Consider the following 20,510-nt stretch of genomic DNA (forward strand, 5'->3'; position numbering starts at 1 on the left):
AAAACCTGATTAGCTCAAGCGGGCTCGGTAATGATTTGCAACCGCCCTGTTTCAAAGGAGATGCCATTATAGATCATTGTCATTCACAATGAAAATTTAGGTGTAGCAAGTGCCACAATTCATTTCGAGAATATTGGTCATGCGAGGGGTTCTAACAAACTGAAATGACACTAAAAAATTGATACTCATTAAGTCATTAGGTGCAGTGCATCTTGCATCTGCTTCTCAATCCACACTCCATTGATGAAATTCATTTGAAAAGTTACAGGATCTATCTGTCAGAACAAAATAGGCTCTGCTGTCATGAGGACCAAACCACATATTCAGAACATCCACATACCCAGAACATGCACTCACTTCACTGCTATTATTCACTGCTACATCTGTAATTTGCCAACGATAGCTTAATGGCTACGGCATTGTGCTACTGAGCTCAAGGTTGTGGGTTCAATACTTGCCATGGCAACCACATTTTGATGTGAGTGAAATGAAAAAAACACTCCTGTACTTAGATTTAGCTGGACGTTAAAGAACCCCAGAAGGTAAAGATTAATCTGAAGTCTCCCATAACGATGTGTTTTATAATCATATTGTGGTTTTGGCATGTTAAACCCCTGCATATAATTAATTTTTTTTTTCCTTTTTATCTGCCTTCCAGTTTGATTCACAGACACACCCGTTGGTTGGCATGGCGTACTGGTTGCTACAAGACATTCCAGTTGACATTCTCCCAGTGAGAACTATTGAAAAAGAAAGCTTGACAACATAGTAACAAGTATCTGAGACAAGTGAACTTCGCAGCGGTTGCACCAGACTACTCTACCCACAAGACATGCCTTTCACACGCACTGGCGTGCCGTGCATTTCGGAGGCCATGTGCAGGCTTTGCGACGACAGTGGCGCTAGATGGCGCCTAGTGTTCCTAGGGAAAGCAGAAAAGAGGAATCCCACTGCAGTACAAGTGTCAAAGATAATTTGTTCCCATGGTAGCAATACGTTGTGTTCCTGTATTGATTCAATGCTAAATGCATTACAGTTGGCAGTCATCGTGAGATAGATTCCACTGAGTTAATTGTTTATGTTGCAGTATCAAAAACATTGTTTTAGTTTTTTTTGTGATGCATGCACTCATAGTTAGAATTTGCAATTCTGCACGAAATGTGCTGTAGATAAACAGGGCTTTTTACAAGGTCTAAAATTTAATTGCACTTTACCCTTAAAGAGGTCTGGCACATTCTGTCACCACTTCTTTGGATCTGCTCCTGCTATTTAGGACAGACATTCTCAATGATAGCTGTGTGTGTACCTTGAGCTCATGATCACTAGCGTCAAACTCCCCCTCGGGTGAGCAGTAGATGGCCTCGATGCATGACAAGACCTCCTCTTCTTCATTCGGGTCGGCTGGCAGCTCCCCACTGGGCTGAATGCACACAGTAAAGACGTACGCACAGTTAGCCAAAACTGAAACACAGCCACTGTAGTGGGCAGAAACTCGCAGCATCACCTAACCTGTGGTGAATCATTCGTGAACAAACAGGCAAGTCACATACACTGATCCCAGAAGCTTAAATTCAAATGACTGGCCCAAGCACCATTAAGGGAACAAAAACACACAAACATACGGTAGGCCCTGTATTTTAGCCTGTGTATATGACCCTTTTTCTCAGGATCTGCTAGGCTTAAAGGATTCATGTTGGTATCATTGTATTAAGCTATCTGTGTTTTCATTACTGAACTAGAATTATTGTTATATATAGTTTAGTTTTTAGTGGATAGTTTTTAGTGGACCCTCACAATTTTCACGCCAAAATGGACAATAAACAGCTTGTCAGACAACATTGCCTGCATTAATTTCCATAATTCTAGTTGAGTAGACTCTCCCCTGTGTTGTCGTGGTAGTGGCAAAACATAATGCTTATAGCTTTTGTGGTTCCCAAGAAAAAGGATCAAACATCACAAAAATTGATGTTTTGAGATAATTTGCCTTGATGTGATACTGGCAGCATCTACGGATTTGGCTTAAAATGGAAAGCTAATCAGCTTTTTGCTGTCACCAGACGCGACAGGTTTCCCTAGGTTCTGCTAAACCTAAAGAAAGCCTGCGTTTTGCTTTCAGATTTTTTTTTCAACACAGGAGATGTACAGATCCTGTATATGTACGTGTAAAAGGGGGCGTGGCCAGACACCACCTACGTTTTGGAAAAGGTCTTTTTCAGGATAAATAAATCGTGCACGCGTAAATGACACATTCAGCATTGTACAGGAAAGACTGGGGATTCGAAATCTGTAACTAACAAGAAATCGCTTTATTGCAAAATTTTGCCCTACCCTGTGAAACACCTGAATGACATCAGGTGTTTCATTGGCATTCCAGAAGTCATGTAAACAATTTGACATGTTGCTTTTAAATTTCTGTTCACCAAATTCTTGCCCTGCTGTGTGCATGCATAGATATATCTAAATGCTGAATTCTACATTCCGAGGACGCTACCGACTGTGAAATGCCATAATGACAAAAAAAAGCATGGTAATGGCTCAAGGTTCTAACCCACATGCTACAGTCACTGGTAAAGGTGTGCTGACCTAGTAATAAAAAATTGCATATGCAACAATTTAACTCGCTTTAAGCCCAGACTTCAGACATAGCAAATGATACTAAAGCACTTGTACGACTGTGGCACAACACGCCCTCTGACACCCTTTTGTGCCGACAACATGTGCTCCTTACTTTAGCTCACCTCCACCACCACTGGGTGCACTCCACTCTTCTTATTGTGCTTAATTAATGCATTATTTCAATTCCTTAAAACTATTTTCACATCCACACCTGCTTGAAGAGTAGTTCAGCAATAACTTCGCAAACTTCAAGCTCAAAATCTTTATTCCCCTACTTAAGAAACACTTCATACGTTATCTCACTCTTTGAAGCGTGTTTTAGCAGGCCCTTCATGCATTAATTTCCTCTGCCTTCCTTACTAGAATACTGGAAATGTTTACTATGAACTAGTTCCATATCCTTGACAGTTTCCCCTTAATATGACCTCTAGTTTTCTCCTACAAATCTTTTCAGTACCCCCAATGTCTGCGACTCTAAGAAATTAGCCTGAATATGATCATTTCTTTTAATGCCGCCAATTGCCCCACACCTTCGCGACTTCCAGTGCAAGTTCTTCATACTGCCGCCCCATTTTATCTTTTACAGTTAGTGGTAATTATGAAGGTTTATATTTTCCCGCGTCCTTATGTGCGCCACGGAAGTGAGGAGAGCAGACGCCTTTTTCCCCTCTTCCCGTGCGGGAAGCCAGACAGCTTTTCATGTGGCAGCGTGACCCTCCTGGAAACCGGTTGCAAACATAGCAGTGACGTCTACGCGGAGCCCCGCGCCCATTGGACCGAGCCAAGAACAAGGCGGGGCAGTCAAGATCGGCGCGGCAAGGGGCGATCGGTCTTAAGGGGGGAGGGATGTGGGAATTATGAAGGTTCATATTTTCCTGCGTCCTTATGCACGCCACGGAAGTAAGGAGAGCAGACGCCTTTTCCCCCTCTTACCGTGCGGGGAGCCAGACGGCTTTTCATGCAGTGGTGCGACCCTCCTGGAAACCGGTTGCAAATGTAGCGGGATGGTCGAGATCGGCGCGGCTGGCGAATGCCGGTGAGGGGAGAAGACTCCAAGCCACGACGCAGGAAGGAGCTCAGGTAAACATCTCGTTCCCATCCTTTGTCATGCCCTGCTATTGTTCGCCGCACTAACAACCCCAGCAAACGTTGTGGTCGTAACTAGCCTGCTTCCACGGAATCCTCTGGAGCAATAAACATTGTTGTGCTTGTTTCTATCTTGTGTTGTCGTGTTTCTGCTTGTCCTGGTACTGCCGAAGCCCGGCCATACAAGGCAAGCAAAAGGGAGTTGGCCGTCAAGCCTAAGCCTTACGCACAAAGGCGGCTTGAGAGAACCCAAGACTATAACTTTCATCAACACAGTTAGTTCTCTTACACTGATTGTTCTAAACCTCTATTGCACTGTTCTTGCACACCTGCAAGACTAAAAAATTCAGAGCCCTTCCACTTAGTAAAGATGGAAGACCAGCGAAGCTGTTGATTTTGTTTCATTATATTTTAATTTCTTTAATTTGGTGGTTATGTTAAATGGTTGAAAAGACACAACACATAACTTCGTTGCGTCACCGCGCGCCGTATGCTGTATGTGCGAGTGAAAGTGACTTTAGGCGACTAGATTCACACCACCTTGCACCATCAGCCACAGCACGTTGGACCGCTGCCTGTTCGGCTTCTTGTAGCTTTCGCATCCATTCGCGCCGTTGAGTGCGCCGGCACTCCTTGAAGGTGCGTGCTTCCTTTTTGGAGCGAGCGACACAGGTCTTACCCTTACCGAGTCTAAGGGGCAACTAATGATGTCGCTAGGGAAATGGCTATGTCAAGAGAGAATGAGACACAGCTATTGGTTGGTAGACTATTACGTTTTATCACTGACGTTTCAACATGCATCGTCATAGACTAGCGTTTGGGCAACAGCATTCATCGCTCCGGTGCAATGTTTTTGTCTCTTTGGGTCCGACATGTGACAAGGGTAGTTCAAGGGAACGTTACAGGTCCCCGAGCCAACAGGGGTATGTACCATCGAGCATGACCCCTTCTGCAGTATCATCAGGACCGGGCCACATGACAGGGGTATGTGCCATTGAGCTCGGACCCTTTATGCACTATCACCAGGATCGGCCCACTTTGTTGTTCTACGCGTCATTTTGTTTGCGGACGCGATCTGCCCGAACCTAGCCATATACAGCTTCGCTCTAAAAGTTTTTATGGTGCCCCCATCAACCTTAATTTCATCCGCCTGTCACACACAATGCCTTCCACATCCCTGCAAAGCTTAAAACCAATCCCACTTTTTTGTTCTTTTGCACCGCGTGCAAATGCATGCCATACACAAGCTTCTTCAAAACACCTTTTCCTGCACACATACAAAAGACTCAACTACTCTTACCATCACTGTCACTTCATCATCCCCTTTCATGTACACTGCAGGATGAAGGCGTCTTCCAGCGATCTCCAATAACCCCTTTATTCCACCATCTGAAACCATCTTATGCCTGCTAATTTCCTAATTTCATCGTGCCACTTAATTCCCTTCCCTTGGCACCCATTCTGCAACTCTGATAGACCTACACATTACATGACTCACCCAGCTCCATTTTTCTCTATTGATAGCAACTATAATATTGGCTACCCCCATTTGCTTTCCAATCCACACCATTGTCTTCCTGTCTGTTAACGTTAGGCCTGACACTTTTCATTCCATCTCTGGTTGCGGGGTCTTCAGCTTGTTCCCAAGCTCCTTTCTTAACCTCCCAAGTTTCTGCCCCATATATTTGTTAGTACCAGCAGAATGCAATTATGGTACACATTTCTTTTCAAGGATATTGGTGAACTGCCAGTCATTAACTGTTATTTCCTGCCATATGCATTTCCCATTTTTGTTCTGTGCAATTCCTTCTCACGATTCACAACTCCACTGTAGATAAACCTTACATCAATATGCACTATGTGACTCCAAGGTAGCCTGACTCAAGAGGCCGCTCACTCAACCTCTTTCCCTGTGCCTGCAGCTGAGCTCGCCTCCTCTGCCGTTGAGAGAAATTAGCAATAAAAATACATCTTCTCATGCATGTACATAAAAAGACTTTAAAAAACATACACACACAAATTGCTGCATGCACATCATAGGCTGGAGTTAAAGAATTCATATTCAGCCACATGCGGCATAAAATAAAAGGATGACTAATTAATATAAATTGAAGTGGTTCAAGTATCGAACCTTCTGGGAGACCAGAATTAGCTCTCGTAGGCTGAGAATAACTGCCAGATGCACGCACAATTTGTTCCCAGTCAAGTAAGGCACGCATTTAACCTTAAAGCCGTACTGGGCCAGTATATTAAAATGGCCTTGCTACAAAAATCCCACATGTTCTTGATGGCTTCAAGAACATGTCTATAAAGGAGCATCGGCACTTCATCCCCTTCACAGTTTCTGCCAGCTTCAAAGTCTCTGTCAATGATTGATCTAATGAAAAGTGCAATGTAACTTCTCTATCCTTCTACTATCAATGAAAAAACAGTAAAAGATCACCAGAAACAATGGACTCTGGATGATCGAAACTCACTTAAACAGAATTTCCGAATAAACGGGATGAGGGTACCAACTTTGGTTGGCCACTCATAGGAACAATGTTAACAAACTTGGTTTAAATGGAATGCTTCTTTTTGTGAACTCCGGTCAAAATGAACTGGAACCGAAACTGCACCTACCTCGTCAGCTGTTATACTTCACGTGAAGCCCCCCCCTGATTAGGTCGACAAGAATTTCAAATGGTGATGCCAAATAGCCAAAAAAAATCCAATATATCAGTGATTGCACTGCCGTGGCATCAGCGGTTGCTTTGCAGCGTTCGCGTTGCCTAGTTTTCGTGTTCCTTTATGCATCGTGATGGAGACAGTCACAAACCAAGAGCGCATGAGAAAATACCTTGTGCGAAAGAAGCTGTGATACCCCAAGCAGAGTACAATATCGTCTTTTTTTCACTGCAGTGAAATTAAAGCAGCAATTGAAATAAAATGATTTTTCGTAATTCTTGCGCCCCTCGCATAATTGTAACTTCTGATAAATGGAAATCTACTACCTGTCCCTTTGAGGTCTGTTTAATGAAGTACTAAAACGAAAATTTGGTGTCCCCCTTTTCTTGCTTTTTTAGATAGCTGCCGATTCCATAGTTACGGTACGACATCTCAATCCCTCAAGAGCCCCACAAATGAATAATTACAGCACCTTTTCTACGGCCTACCCAAAACGCTCATCAAGCTCTCTCTGGCTTGGGACGTGAAAAAGGTTACTTCTCACGTCACCAAAAACGGGGTAGGCGAGGTGTGGTGGTTGAAGGCCATACAATGACTGTGTTGCCGAAAGCTGCCAAACGGACCCCCCTACCGTTTGTTCGCTTCTTTTAGGAACGCAGGAGGATGCTCTCTCCCCTAATGTCCTGTTGAGTACTGAATGGACTCAGCTTTAGGCACCACGTGTCGGTGGTATCTGGTACCACGAAACTGCGAAAACAGGTTTTGGTGACGAAATAGGTAACCTTTCTCACGTCCGAAGCTGCGCGCTTTGAAATGCTCGTATTAAAAGCTAACGTAATTATTTGCTGCGCTCTCGGGAATTGAGACTCCACACCGTAATTACTGGGTCAACGGCTATCCAATAAAGTAATAAAAACGGGACAAAAAATTTCTGTCAGTACTCCTTTAAGCGGAGACTAGATAGGGCCAAACAGGCACATGTTATTTGGTGCCAAGTACGTTTGACAGTTATCTTTGACAGTAGTCCGATTCATTGCTTAGCTAAAACGTAAATTCTGCTAAATTCCTGTGGGAATTTGAATGCTTCGATCTAACGAAAAGTGAAACTAAAATTTGTGGACACTGTGCTATAGATTCGGAAGTTTGTGTGAGAGTGGGTCTGTGGCATACATGCGCCGTGATTTATACTTTGCAAGCATTACTGCATGTCATTAATGACGGTTGGCTTTGAGAAAGCCTGCGCGATCTTACGGCAGTGCGAGATATATGCAATCTGCAATCGCGCGGTGTTGCACACCACTGGTAGCATTGAGCCCGCGCATAGCCACCTATAAAGTATATAGGAGGCTATGGCCTGCGCAACGTGCTGCCGGTATGGCTACGGGAATATGCCTACCTTGAGCCTAGGAATGGGTGCCTGCGGCTCAGGAGTCCCTGTTGCAGCGTTTGACGCGTCCTGTGCCGGCAGCTGCCCCTGAAAAATGTTGCCAATCACTATCATTTCGCCATTAACACTTGGCGTGTTCCATACTGCAGTCTTTCGAACAGAGAGTCACGCTATGAAAACAGCGTAATTAGGAAGACTTGCCTAGCTACCCACTGCAAGCAGCAGAATACGCCTCCCAACTAGTACATCATATGCGAGAATATTCACTTCCTCACTGTAGGCCAGTGACAGTACTGGGCTTGAGCCCAGTGGACGACCGCGCTCTGCACAAGACAATGCATATGACAATGCACAGCACTACGATCCTATTGTAACCCGAATCTTTGAAGAGACCCTATATCGCGATACTGATCAGAGCAAATCCAACATCTTCGCTTGACACTTGCCTGTTTTCCGACCAGCGATCGTAGCTTCTTCGTGAGATCCATAGCGCCTTAGTCCGTTGATTGTATCGTGCCTTGCTTCAAAATGATCACAAAACATAAGAAAGACATGTACACAATGCTAAACCATCTCTTTACACATCGTGCACCCGAAGCGCGGCTGCTACAACCTACAACCCCGCTACAACTTTACGTTCATGAAGCATACACACGTCTTCCGTCGAAATAGCCAGGGTGGCTAGCGTGCATGCCGGCACGCCCTCTGTTTTGACGTCTTTTTTCTTTTACCGTCCGTCGTCACGCCAGCCGTCGAAATAGTGGGAAGCTCTGGAGCGGAGCCGGAGCGCTTTGTGATCGCTTGCGGGGAAGCGGCTGTAGGGTGGGCATGGCTTGTGTGTGATTGTTACGGTGGCAGCAAAGCGCAGCAGTGTTTCGCGTGTGCGGTTTGCAGTCGAGACCGTTCAAGTTGGTCCTGCTGAACATGCGGACGGCGGGATGGCGGCGCCGACTGCTTTGGCATCGCAGGCAGCGTCCAGCAACGCGCAGCTAACGCGCACCTTGGAGCGGCTTCTCGAGGACGCCCAACACACCGGCGAACTCAAGTTGAACGGCCGCAAGTTGAAAGAGCTGCCGCCCTACGCGGCCAAATACGACCTTCGGGACATTGTACAAGCAGGTGAGACAAAGTGTGATGCGCGTGCGAGCGGTTTCAAGTTCGTGCTCTGTGCTTTGCACGTTGAGCTCGGCGACAACCCGCCGGATGTGGGATGTCCGGCGCCGCCTTTGCACTTGGTAGAGGTTGGCGCTTGGCCGCGGCACGGGCATTCAAAGAGCCAAGGCCGCACTTCTAGTGTCACCGCGCGCGAGGCTGGGCCAGTCGGTCCGGCCGCTGAAGCGGAGAACCGTTGCTGCCGGCCGCGCCCGTTAGGTTAGCCCACTTTCATCCGAGACGACCTCCGAGACGGCTCGAGAGGAAGCCTCGCCTGAGCACTCTCGCCTATCTCGACCTAGATTGCCTCTTGCATCTGCACTCCGTCGCCGAGCCGTCAATCTCGCGCCGTAAAGTGTCTGAGCTCTCCAGCCGTGACGCTTGGTTCACTGACCCCCGTTGGGATGACAGCTGTCGATTGGTTCTGCGTCATGTTTGTCTGGTAGGGCGAGCAGTGTACAAACTAAAAACAAACTGCTGTGTTTTATGCGAATTATGACAGTGTGCGGGAGTCTAGCCTAAAGACGCACTACGGTGCTGAATTCTCTTGATAGGTGTTTCGATGTTCTGTCGCCCAACTTTTATTTATATTTTTAATCCCATTCAGTCCCTCCTGCCTCTTCAATCTGGACCGGCATAGTCGGTACAGTTATAGTGTAGCCGCAATTGCTACAAAAGAATCCATATTTATTGCTCAAAGTGTTTGTTATTCACTTCGTCAAGCCATTTTGCTTATTTCTGTTATTAAATAAGATGTTATTAAGGTGATCATGCACTGTCTAAATCTTACGAAATTCATGCACGGAAGCCAAATCATTAAAAAACAACAGCATAGTGTCCTTACAAGCAGTGACTTTCTCGTGACAACTGGTGTAGTCCTGTCTGAGCATCTTGTTCTTGTAGCATGTAGTTTTCTGCTCTGGTTGTAATGAACAACTTACAGACAGGCAAATATAAATATTCGAAACTTCCAAATAACGAATGAAATAGTCACTATTTGTAAATTCAAATATTTTTCAAATACTTTCCAAATATTTAAAAACCCCAATGAAACATAAAATTGAAGCAAAAGTACGTAAAATTTTCACCCCCACGGGCATAAGTATAGACATAAAACATGAGAACTTGCGAAATGGAGTAGGCTATGTCACTTGGGTAGCCATACTTGGGTACACGCTATACAGCGATCATTCACACTCTCTGAAGAGTCCTGCATATGCGAAGCAAATGTTTGTTCCTAATGCTTCATTTGTAATTTTAATAAACAACCCTTCATAGCATGCTATGTAATTACAGAAACATGCTAACTTTAAGAATACTAGGATGTGAAGATCATTTTATAATAATTGTGACAACAGCTGTTGAATATTCGAAAACTATTCGATTCACTCCTGACACTATTTGAATCGAATTTGATTCAGTCTTAAAAATCACTATTTGCACACCCCTAGAACTAAGCAATCATTTCACCAGCATTAACTCTGGGAAGAACATATCCATAATGTGTGCAAGAGCGTCACGTACGGCTGCTGCACCCTCATCAAAGCTAGAAAATATTTTCCTCGAGATTTGCTTAGGTCACTGTACTTTGTGTTCTGTCACAGCCACATAAGTTAGTGTATTGAATCTTACCTAAAACATATATAAAACCTCCACTAAAACCTCGAAGATGAGCTCTGACAGTAATTAGTTCCCACTCAAGAAATTGTCACTTTAATAGTATTTACAAAATGCAACATGCCCTTTCAGTTAAGGCATTATGTAGCCATAAGGTCTTTATTTCAGTCTGTAATATCGCACGCTCAAATTTTCCTTTTTCCCCAAATCTTTTCTCTAATGGCCTCGAGGGCCACTACAGGAGAGACCGGCGCTGCTGTCACTGTGACATAGAAAGTGACATCATGCGACTCGCCTTTGCGGCTGGCAACGTAGCTCGTTGACTGGGCGATTGAAACATTGCTTTAAGGTTTTAAATAATGCGTTTCATTCACAAGACAGCAATTTAGTTGCCCACTCTTACAGCGTGGTTTACTGCTCGGTGCCGTAGTGCCAACCGTATTCGACTGAGCCCTGTGGAAGTTTTCATGTGTTCCCCAATACAAAGTGGCAGCGAGATACTTGGCGAGATGTTCACTGAAAACAAAATAATGTGGTGATCGTTAAGAGTCAAACAAGCGATGCACACAGGGCTTGTAGTGTTCTTGCTTGATAAGACATCAGTCAAAACACCCTGCGCAGAGATGCACCCGACTTGCATGCTAGCACATGGTGGAAGCATGGATTGAGGAGACAAAAATATAAGCGGTTCAAGTTCGACATATTATAATATACAAGTGATAAATCATGGTCCCTCTATAATTCTGGTGAAAGGGGCAAGCCACACTTCCCGTGACGAATGCTGTGAACAGGACTCTTATTGCGGCAAGAGTGGGTATAGCTACTTTTATGGAAGATCTTGTCAACTGAATATCCAATACATCTGCTGTGACATAGTTACTAGCGCGAACAAGGTTAATGGAAAAAAGGTGGGACAGGACAGAGTGCTAGTAACTATGTCACAGCAATTGCATTAACACCAACTAGCCCAACTCTCTTCGTTAACGAAAGCATCAGGTTGCGCTCTTGCTAAAAACCTTTGCATCCCTACTCACCAGACTGGGATGTATGCGCTAGCTTGTTTTGCAGCCAAGATGCCGCACATAAAATGCTTAAAACATGAAAACACTTGGAATTAATCGTAGCTGAACCACTGGAGATGCCGAACACTTTACAGCCGGTATCATGTTATGTTGCTTTCTATGTCACGGAGATTTTCCAACAGATGACACCACGATGTGTCCTGGAGGCCAATACCGGTTCATAATACAAGAATGCTTCAAATGGCAAATTTCATCTGCTGAATTGTTACAACATATATGGTGAAAGAGTAATTGAATTCCGTGGCTCAGAAATTTAGAATATATTACCCCTCAGGGTTAAGACTGCATGAAACTTTAAGCAAGGTTGCATATTGTTTCTTCTCGAAAGCCAGAATCTGTAATTTGAATTATTCAGTTTTGGTTAGTTCTGTTGCACCTTTTATCTAACTCGCAAATTTGCTTATTCATTCCAATATGTTATCTTTTACTGGGGCAGAAACTAGCCTTTCTCAGCTATTTGTCCAGATACCTTTGTATTTATTTTCTGTATGTTTGAAAATAAGGTGCTTTGATCAATTGACGAAACCCACAGTAACACCTGTCAACAATTCATAGAAAAGTGGCAGCCAAGCTTTGAATGCAAATACATTTGAACAGCCAGCAACATGTGCTAAAATGAAATGAAAAAGAGAATGAAAAATCATTTTGTTGCTTTAGCATAAATGTCTTTAGTATAGCTAAGTACATGGTAGACCTTGAAAGCATTGTTGTGGTCCATCCACCTATACTATTCAACGAGACATGGTTGCACCGTGGCATTAGCAATTTGGAAATCACACCAGCTGGATAGGCAATTTACTGGAAAGATAAGGGATCCTCGTCAGTGGTGTGGCTGGTAGGTTTAAAGAATACTTGATGGTGTCTAGATTACCTGATGCCACTGATAGTGTGATCATGCACATTGTATCAAATGATTCCTGGCGAATTCAGGCAACACTTTCTTAGAAGAACTAAATGATTATATTTTTACACATAAAGATCAATCCTGTAATCTGTTGCTGATGGGAGAGTTGATGAACACTTCGTAAATTGCGCAAACAAATTATTTGTTGCATTGCCCTGTAAAGCTTAGTTTTTTTTTTTTTTTAACATTTTCCTTTTTCGTGACCTGACATAACTTCTGCACACATGTTCGAAGAGAAAGCACGTCGTTTTCGGATTTGTTCTTTGTGAAGCAGCTGTTAAAGCACATATCTGTGTACACCTCAGAGAAAGCATATTGGACCACATTACGGTATCTCGACATAAATTCTGTTCCTAAAGTTAAACCGAACGAAAACTTGGTTCTTGAATTCGCACTTGCCAGTGTTGTTGATATATTAAATGTACTGGATAATTCTTCTTTTCAATGTTCTCTCAAACAGTGTATCTATTGATAATCATTTTGTTTTTTTGAAAAATTTGGTCACACATTGTATGTACAGTTTTGCTCCTTGGAAGCATAAGTCTGAGTGTGCTTCTAGGCCTTGGATGACAAAGGAAATGGTTCACGTAAGATGCAAAGTTAACATGGCACAAATACAACATTAGTTACGCTCTTCAGCCGCTCTCGTGTTGTGCATAGCCTTATAAGTGAATGACTATTATGCAAGTATGCTTTTGAAAGGGTTTCTTGTAAATAGAATGTAATTGTTGAGGCTTTACCCGTGATGGGGGTGTTCCATGTTTTGCAGTGTTTTGATGGAGTGCCACCCCTAGAAAATATCTGTATTTACTAAGAGGGGGTTCTAACGATGCTATTCAATTCATACATTAAATGGTGAACTGGAGTTGATGGCATCTCCAGAGCTTTTCTTTCTTGTTATGCCGAATGGTATACTAAATTTCTGTGCTCAACATTTAAGTAGTCATTGTCACGTGTAGAACTTTCTAGTAATTAGAAATACTCAAAAATGACTTGCATACCTGAAGCATATGATAAGTTGCTTACTTCTTCCTACAGGCCAATTTGTTTCTATGTACCAGAGCAAAAGCACTCAAACACCATTTTTAGCATGTCTACTTTTATTGAGAATAACTGATAATGGTTTCTGATAATAACTTTACTAATAACTTTGTGATAATAACTGATAATAGCATTTATGAATAACTGATAATGGTTTAATGGCCGGAAATGGTTTCTGCTTAGCAGTATCCACTACTGCCTAGCTGCTTAAAATGGTCAATAATTTTGCATCAGTATTGGACATATGCAGGTTTGTATAACATTTCTTGATTAAAAAAAAACAAAAACATTTGATTGGTTATCCCACCCTAGATTGCTTTCGAAACATCAACCTATTCTTAAAAATAATTCTCCTTCTTTATTTAGTCATAATACTTCAAAGGTCCCAATAACAGAGACATGGATAGGAGCAAATCTCTAACTTGTAGACAAACAGCATTTGTTAGTGACATGGTTTTGAGCCCACATGCAGTTGGGTATTCCACAAGGTTCTCTCCTCAGACCAACCTTTTTATTGATATTTATGACTTTAAAGACCACTTTATTCATCTGTTGTAGTAACAAATATTTTTTCAGACAAAATAGCCAGTCACACTGCTTAACTATGACAGTAGTTCTCTCAGGCACATCCTGCTCACGAAGCACCACTAGACTCATGAATATAAGGTACCGATTAATAAGTTAGACTAAGAAAAACGGAAAGATATGTTGAGCCGCGAGTGTTTACCAACTATGGTGATGAAACTCCTAATTACTACGTGCCAAAATTATTTAATGACCTCACTGTCGACCTATATAACACAAGCACGAAACGAAAAGTGATGAAAGAAATGAGGAAGTGGTGTATACGTTTCGGCAGCTATCAGTGAACTGTAGTTGCTTTTCAATCGTTCGCTTCGTTTGTTTTGTGAATAATGTTAATGTGTTATTGTAGCATTTTAAAATGCTACACATTTATCATGGTTTTTAATTGCCCGTTTATTTCTCTCTTATTGCCTTACAAATTCGCTACACATTTACCAGTTCATTAAATTGTTTTGCAAATGTAAATAATGTCAGTGTGTGATTGTGCCGGTACAAAGCGCTACACATTTACAATGTAGTGATTTAGTTTGTAAGCAATATAACAAGCTTACTGTTGTATGCTTTTTATGTATGAAGATGTTCCACCACTGCCTGGTCACCTAACAAGCACTGTGTGCTTAGACTGACCACGGAACTCGCTGTGTGATAAAGAAAGCAAAAGAAGTGTGTTGTGTTGTATTGCACTAGTTGCAGTCCTCGGTGTTCTCTGTGCAGACTTGTCAAAGAACCGGCTGAGCGAGCTTCCCACCGAGCTGTGTGGCCTGGTGCTGCTTGAACGCCTGGACTGCCACAGCAATGTGCTGCGTGTTGTACCACCTTCCGTGGCTGCATTGCAGTCCCTAACGTACCTTGACCTCAGGTCAGTGCCTTTGTGTTGCAAATGCAGTTTATTTTAGACAGCCGGATGCTACGGCATTAATCGCTTCCATGTTTATTTTTATTTACAACTCAGACCAAGCGTGCGTGCGCATGTGATTTCAGTATTGATATCTTGCAATATTGAGCATGTGTTGAGCCAGTAGAAATGCACTTACAAGAAAAATATTATAGCTATATATAGCCGATAAGGGAACAGCGCAAAAAAAAAGCACCACAGACAAGAAGGGAGACACACACCAGCACTGACTGACGACTGAATCCTTTATTCAGAAAGAAACAGAAATATATAGCTGAAGAAAAAAGAAAGGAAGATCACTGCACATGGCCAAAAAAAGAGTGAGACACTGATTAGATTTCCCCCGAATTATTGCGGTTATTAAGATATATTAGTTCTGCCTCAGACAAGACCAAAGACAGTGTGCTGATGCAAGACGCACCATTCCTCGCGATAGCAGCAGCCTCAAAGATTTCCCGTGCACAAGCGTCATAGTAGCATTCAATGACGCTTGTTACGGTAAACGATGATGCCTGTGCACGGGAAATCTTTAAGGCTGCTGCTATCGCAAGGAATGGTGCGTCTTGCGTCAGAAAGTAAGCTCTAACGCGGTTAATTTAAGCACCCATTGTTACAAGAATGCTAGGTTCAGTAAATCGCAGCACTCGCGGTCATGTTCTCAGCTGGCAAACCACACGCTTGTTGTAGAAATGGTTATTGTGGCACTCAGTGAAAGCCAAGCGTTGTCTGTGGTGCCCACTGCAGAAAACGTGCATGATGTAGAAGTATAGTGTTCATGCTGCTTTGTTTGCTCACCGACTGGCTCACCTTTGCACACCCTCGTGGAATTTTTAACGTAGGCATCTTGTGCATAGGGGCCGTCATCTCAGCACATGCATTCGAAGTCATAAGCTTACATTTACTGTGCCTTCAAAGTTAAAACTTTTCACATATAAGACCCTCTGCAAATGCTGCTTGCACAGGTGCGTTAAGGATCCTCGTCCTTGTGCATGGAAAGTTATAGTCGGAAAGTATATTGTAACTTCATAAAATTTTACATGTAAGGTGTACGAACACGACGAGACTTGTCTTTTATGATAAATATTCATCCCCATGTTTGTTACTTTGCATGGCTAATATTGCATTCTGAAATGGGAGTGTCAATGCAAAGACATGCTCCAAAGTGATGCAGGTCATAGCATGTTGCTTGCTCGTCTGAAAGCAGGCCGGAGGTGATAACAGTTGCACTGCCTTAGTCACCTGCAAAAAAGAAATGACTGTGCTACGAGTTCCGTCACTCTGGGGATGTGAAATTGGCCACACTGATTGGAACACTTTAGGATGGATATCTTGGAGCACAAGCTGTGTCTAGATGTCATACAAATAAGACTTGCCGTAGCATAGGACTTTCAAAATTTTAAATAACTGTAAGAACCGAAGCCAGAAGTTGCACTTAATAAATATTGCATAGTTAATTATACATTTCTAAATAATTTTTTATGCAGAGTATGTCCAACAAGGACTATAAATCATTTGTGCAATCAGCATTTGTGTAGCTTGCATATCATTTAATATTAATTATTTGGCACCTAGCAACTCAGTATTCCTTGAAGCAACATGTATTCGTACAATGACCTCATCTTGTCAGCACTCCTTGCTCCTGTTTTTTGACAGATGTCGGTTTTTGTGGCTTCCGTTTTTTAATGCAAAACTTTTCTTTGCGAACCTCACTGGGTTTCGTGACCGTGCGAGCTGCTGCCTGGCTTTTCCCTTGCCGAATAGGCCCACCAATCACAGCGGAGCATGCTCGAAGCTGGGTTCTTTGCAGCACACCGCCTCGCCTCCACTCGCCTCCATGCATTTGCACGCAGCAGTGGTGGGGGCAGTATAATTTGCTGTGTGTGTGTGTGTGTGTGTGTGTGTGCATGCGTGTGTACACTCGTGTTTCGAATCTTTATGCACTCACACAAAGCTTCGCCGTATATAAATTTCAACTCGTTCGATATGCTGTATTTTTTTTTTTTCTTCTATAGCACAAATGACACACATTTTCTTCAGGATCACATCTAAGTGCACCCTGGGCCAAGCTGGTCTGCCGTTTTTATGGTAGCAATCTGCAAAAAGGCACAGCACCAGCCCGACATGTGCATAGACACCGAGCAAGCACTGTCGGGAGTCATATTGTTCAAGGCTTCACGAGTATGTGCATAGTTGTTGAGAACTCCTGCGGCACAGCCGCGGGTCTCGCACAACTCCGTGAGTAGGGATGCAGTAGCCTGCTCAAATTAACCAGTAAAACGTACCTTAGAATTTGCAGGGCTGCAGAAATTATATGAAATATAAAGGAACCTGCCGTGGGTGCTTAGTGGCTATGGCGTTAGGCTGCTAAGCACGAGGTCGCAGGATCAATCCCAATCATGTTGGCCACATTTCGATGGAGGCAAAATGCAAAAACACCCATGTACTTAGATTTAGGTGCACCTTAAAGAACCCCAGGTGGTCGAAATTATTCTGGAGTCCCCCACTATGGCGTGCCTCATAACCAGGTCGTGGTTTTGCACGTAAAATCCCATAATGAAATTTTTAAAATGAAATTAAAATTTTAAATATATTTAAATATAAAGGATATTCAATAAAACAGTATTTGCACCATGAAGGCCTTGAGGAGTGCGTAAGTTGTTTAAAGTTCACAGAAAAGCTGATCTAGCAATTACTAGGGGTCCAATTTGTAATTGTGGTGACACGAGCAAGGTTATGTAGTGACATTGACACGATCGTCCCTGGGAAAGAAGACGTGGTCAGGCGATGCCACGAGCAGCGCGGGAGCTTAGTTAGCTGGGAACTGAAGAAATAAAACATCAGTTGGGAGTTCGAGCTCCGGTGCTGGAACAACATCTCGTTGTCTCTCTCTCCCTCATGTGCTCTACAGGTTAATGCCATTAACCTATTTTGTTCAGGATAGCACCTTAAGCTTCTGAATGGCATTATATCCGAAGTTGCTTCTATGCGTTCATTTTTAATGAAACACTGTGATGATAATGATGATAGGTGTATTGAAAGCAGTGAGTTTGTTTATCAGTCATAGTCTTATAAAAGAACATTATTTAGCAGGTAAAAGTTCATGAAATTCCGCTGAAAACTTATTTCAGTTTACTTCAGAAATCTATTTTTCATGTGCAGCTGCAACTGCAAATTTCAGGGGTAGAGTACGCATTTCATGGCCGTATAAGTGGCAAGAACCTTGCTGCATTTTACTGCAAGTGGAATTAACTTTTAATGCCATTGGGTATGTCCATGTCGCACTGCACGAATGGCATTAAACTTTAAGGAATTGAGCTGTTAATGGCAAAGGTGTTACACACTGTCAATTTTTTGTTGTTTCTGCAGCAGATGTAGATGCAATCCTCGAAATCTCTGAGAAATTTAATCCTTTTTGTTTCTGGCACTAATTCGCTCCTTAATTCAGCTTTAGCATTGTTAAACAGAAGCCTCTTGTTATCAGTGCCAAGTACAACTTCGCTCTTCTAGTCTATCTGCTGTACACATGAACTGATGGGTCAGCATACCATTAGTGCAGCTTAGTGTTGTATTGGCAGATATATTTGTCCTAAACAACAGATTGAATACATTTATGAATATGGTTCGCCTATAGCACAAGGGCTGAACTTGCTAACTGTGCGCCTACCAGGGCCCCCAATCGCTGTGCTTATGTTCACAGAAGAGTTCAGTGTTCCTTTCTTTTTCTTCATGCAGCCGGAACCAGCTGAGTGCACTTCCAATGGCAGTCTGCCAGTTGCCCCTGGCAGTGTTGCTGGTGTCCAACAACCGGCTAGCGGAGCTGCCAGAGGAATTGGGCAGGATGCGCTCGCTCATGGACCTGGTGAGTAGCAGAGGTTACAAAGGTTGCGAGTTAAACCCTCTCCCCTCTTTACGGTGAAACAGCAAGGATGACGGGACTGGTGAAACAGACAGCAGAATGTGCATGTTTCAGCCGCGGCATTGTCTAGCGGTTAGAGCATCTGTCTTGTATGCGGGAGCTACTGAATTCAAATCCAGTGCTGCCGGGAACCCATCATATTTTTCTAATAGGTAGAGAGGCTTCTTCTGGGGGTTCAGACATCTCAGAAGGGGGCCCAGTAGAGATTTCATGCGTAGTCTCTGGGTGCCTCTTGTCTAACCACAGACAGCTTTGCTGAAGTGCATCCGCCGTGGCTGTGGGAGGCAAGTGCTGCCGCCGGGTACCTACCGGTAAAATATATACGAGCTCGCTCGGCCATTATGGGACCTCAATGCTTGGAAAGGCGTGTTTGTCCCTAACCTGAAGGCATTCCCACCTCAATAGGGGCGTCTGGGGCGCCACACGGGAAATTGCCGCCATGAAAGCGGCCCAAATCTTGATTTTTTGTGCTCGCAAGGGTTTCGACAGGAATTTAGGCCGCAGGCTCCTTTCCAAAGCGTATTAGCTCTGAAGATTGCCAAACGCCAGGCCGGGGTACGCTTGTGCCCATTTGAACCAGTGGGTACTTGGCGGTGGGGGGAATCGAACCCACAACCTCTCGCAGCAGAGCCAGGCGCTCTACAACTAGACTAGACGCTGACAACAGACTTGTCTTCTGTTGTCAGAAAATAAATTTAGCTTTGAAAAAGCTTTAAAGGCATTCAAAGACGGGGTGGCACAAAACGCCACATCTCAGACGGGTACTTTCTTCAAGCAAGTTTATTCAGTATAGTTCCCAAAGCAAGTGAAATCGGCGACAGCAAACTGCTGAAGCCGTCAGTGTGATCCAAAAACAATGTGTTGCTTATGAGTCTCTGCTGTTCTAAGTTTACGGGTACTTGTGTGCTGCATCTAAAGTGAGATCTTGGTTAGTGAAGCCCGTATGTATGCTAAGAAAGTGTGTGCTAAGGGCAAAGTTTTTGAAGATGTGTGCCATCGCCCCTCCCCCTCCACATGAAATTTATGAACTTATGAATTTATGAAGTTTTCTAGCTCGGCAGGTATGTAATACAATAAAACCTTGTTAATTCGACCCTCGTTAATTCCAAAAATTGGATAATTCAGACTCGTCCTCTGGTCGCTGCAGGCATGTAATCAAACTCTCACTAATTTGGACACATTTGGCTGCACATTGGTTAATTCGAACAACTCTGCGCTCGGAGAGTGCTGAGCGCAGCAAATGTGCGACGCAAAAGAGCAAAAACTGCGCTCGTGCCCAACCGAAACGAAGCGGCAGAGTCCCCATCGCCATAGTCGTCAGTGTAAATCGTACATGAATGACAGCAATGCTTCTTGCTTATTTCTGCTTTAAAGTCTTTATTCTTGCGTTTACCGCCGCGCGTAACTCCATGTCGGCCGCATGCCTTCGTAACTGCGTAGTCACCATCGATAATCGCATTGATAGCCACCACGGTTTGGCCCTGTGCCAGTCGTCGCTCATCGCACTTGCCGTCAAGCAATTAACTCAGAAGTGGAGGTGACGTTAAAAAAAAAAAATGTGC

General features: G+C 43.5%; 2 protein-coding genes across 4 annotated transcripts in view; one reads left to right on the forward strand and one right to left on the reverse strand.

Annotated features, from left to right (window-relative positions):
* LOC119441402 (syndetin-like) overlaps positions 1–8,430 on the reverse strand; it is a 97,044-nt gene extending 88,614 nt beyond the window's left edge. Inside the window, exons 1-3 of the mRNA XM_037706025.2 lie at positions 8,203–8,430; positions 7,766–7,843; positions 1,307–1,420 (exon numbers count right to left, since the gene is read on the reverse strand). Coding sequence (XP_037561953.1) covers positions 1,307–1,420; positions 7,766–7,843; positions 8,203–8,244 — 234 coding nt within the window. The 5' untranslated portion in view covers positions 8,245–8,430. The remainder of the gene's footprint in view (positions 1–1,306; positions 1,421–7,765; positions 7,844–8,202) is intronic.
* Positions 8,431–8,539: 109 nt separating this feature from the next.
* LOC119441403 (leucine-rich repeat and calponin homology domain-containing protein) overlaps positions 8,540–20,510 on the forward strand; it is a 118,749-nt gene continuing 106,778 nt past the window's right edge. For 2 of the 3 annotated variants that reach the window (XM_037706026.2, XM_037706027.2), the window contains exons 1-3: positions 8,540–8,875; positions 14,852–14,996; positions 18,765–18,891. In XM_037706026.2, the coding sequence (XP_037561954.1) occupies positions 8,695–8,875; positions 14,852–14,996; positions 18,765–18,891 (453 nt within the window). In that variant the 5' untranslated portion in view covers positions 8,540–8,694. The remainder of the gene's footprint in view (positions 8,876–14,851; positions 14,997–18,764; positions 18,892–20,510) is intronic. The other variant, XM_037706028.2, reaches the window with a different exon arrangement.

Source organism: Dermacentor silvarum, chromosome 2, assembly GCF_013339745.2.
Source record: "Dermacentor silvarum isolate Dsil-2018 chromosome 2, BIME_Dsil_1.4, whole genome shotgun sequence".
Taxonomy (NCBI): Eukaryota; Metazoa; Arthropoda; class Arachnida; order Ixodida; family Ixodidae; genus Dermacentor; species Dermacentor silvarum.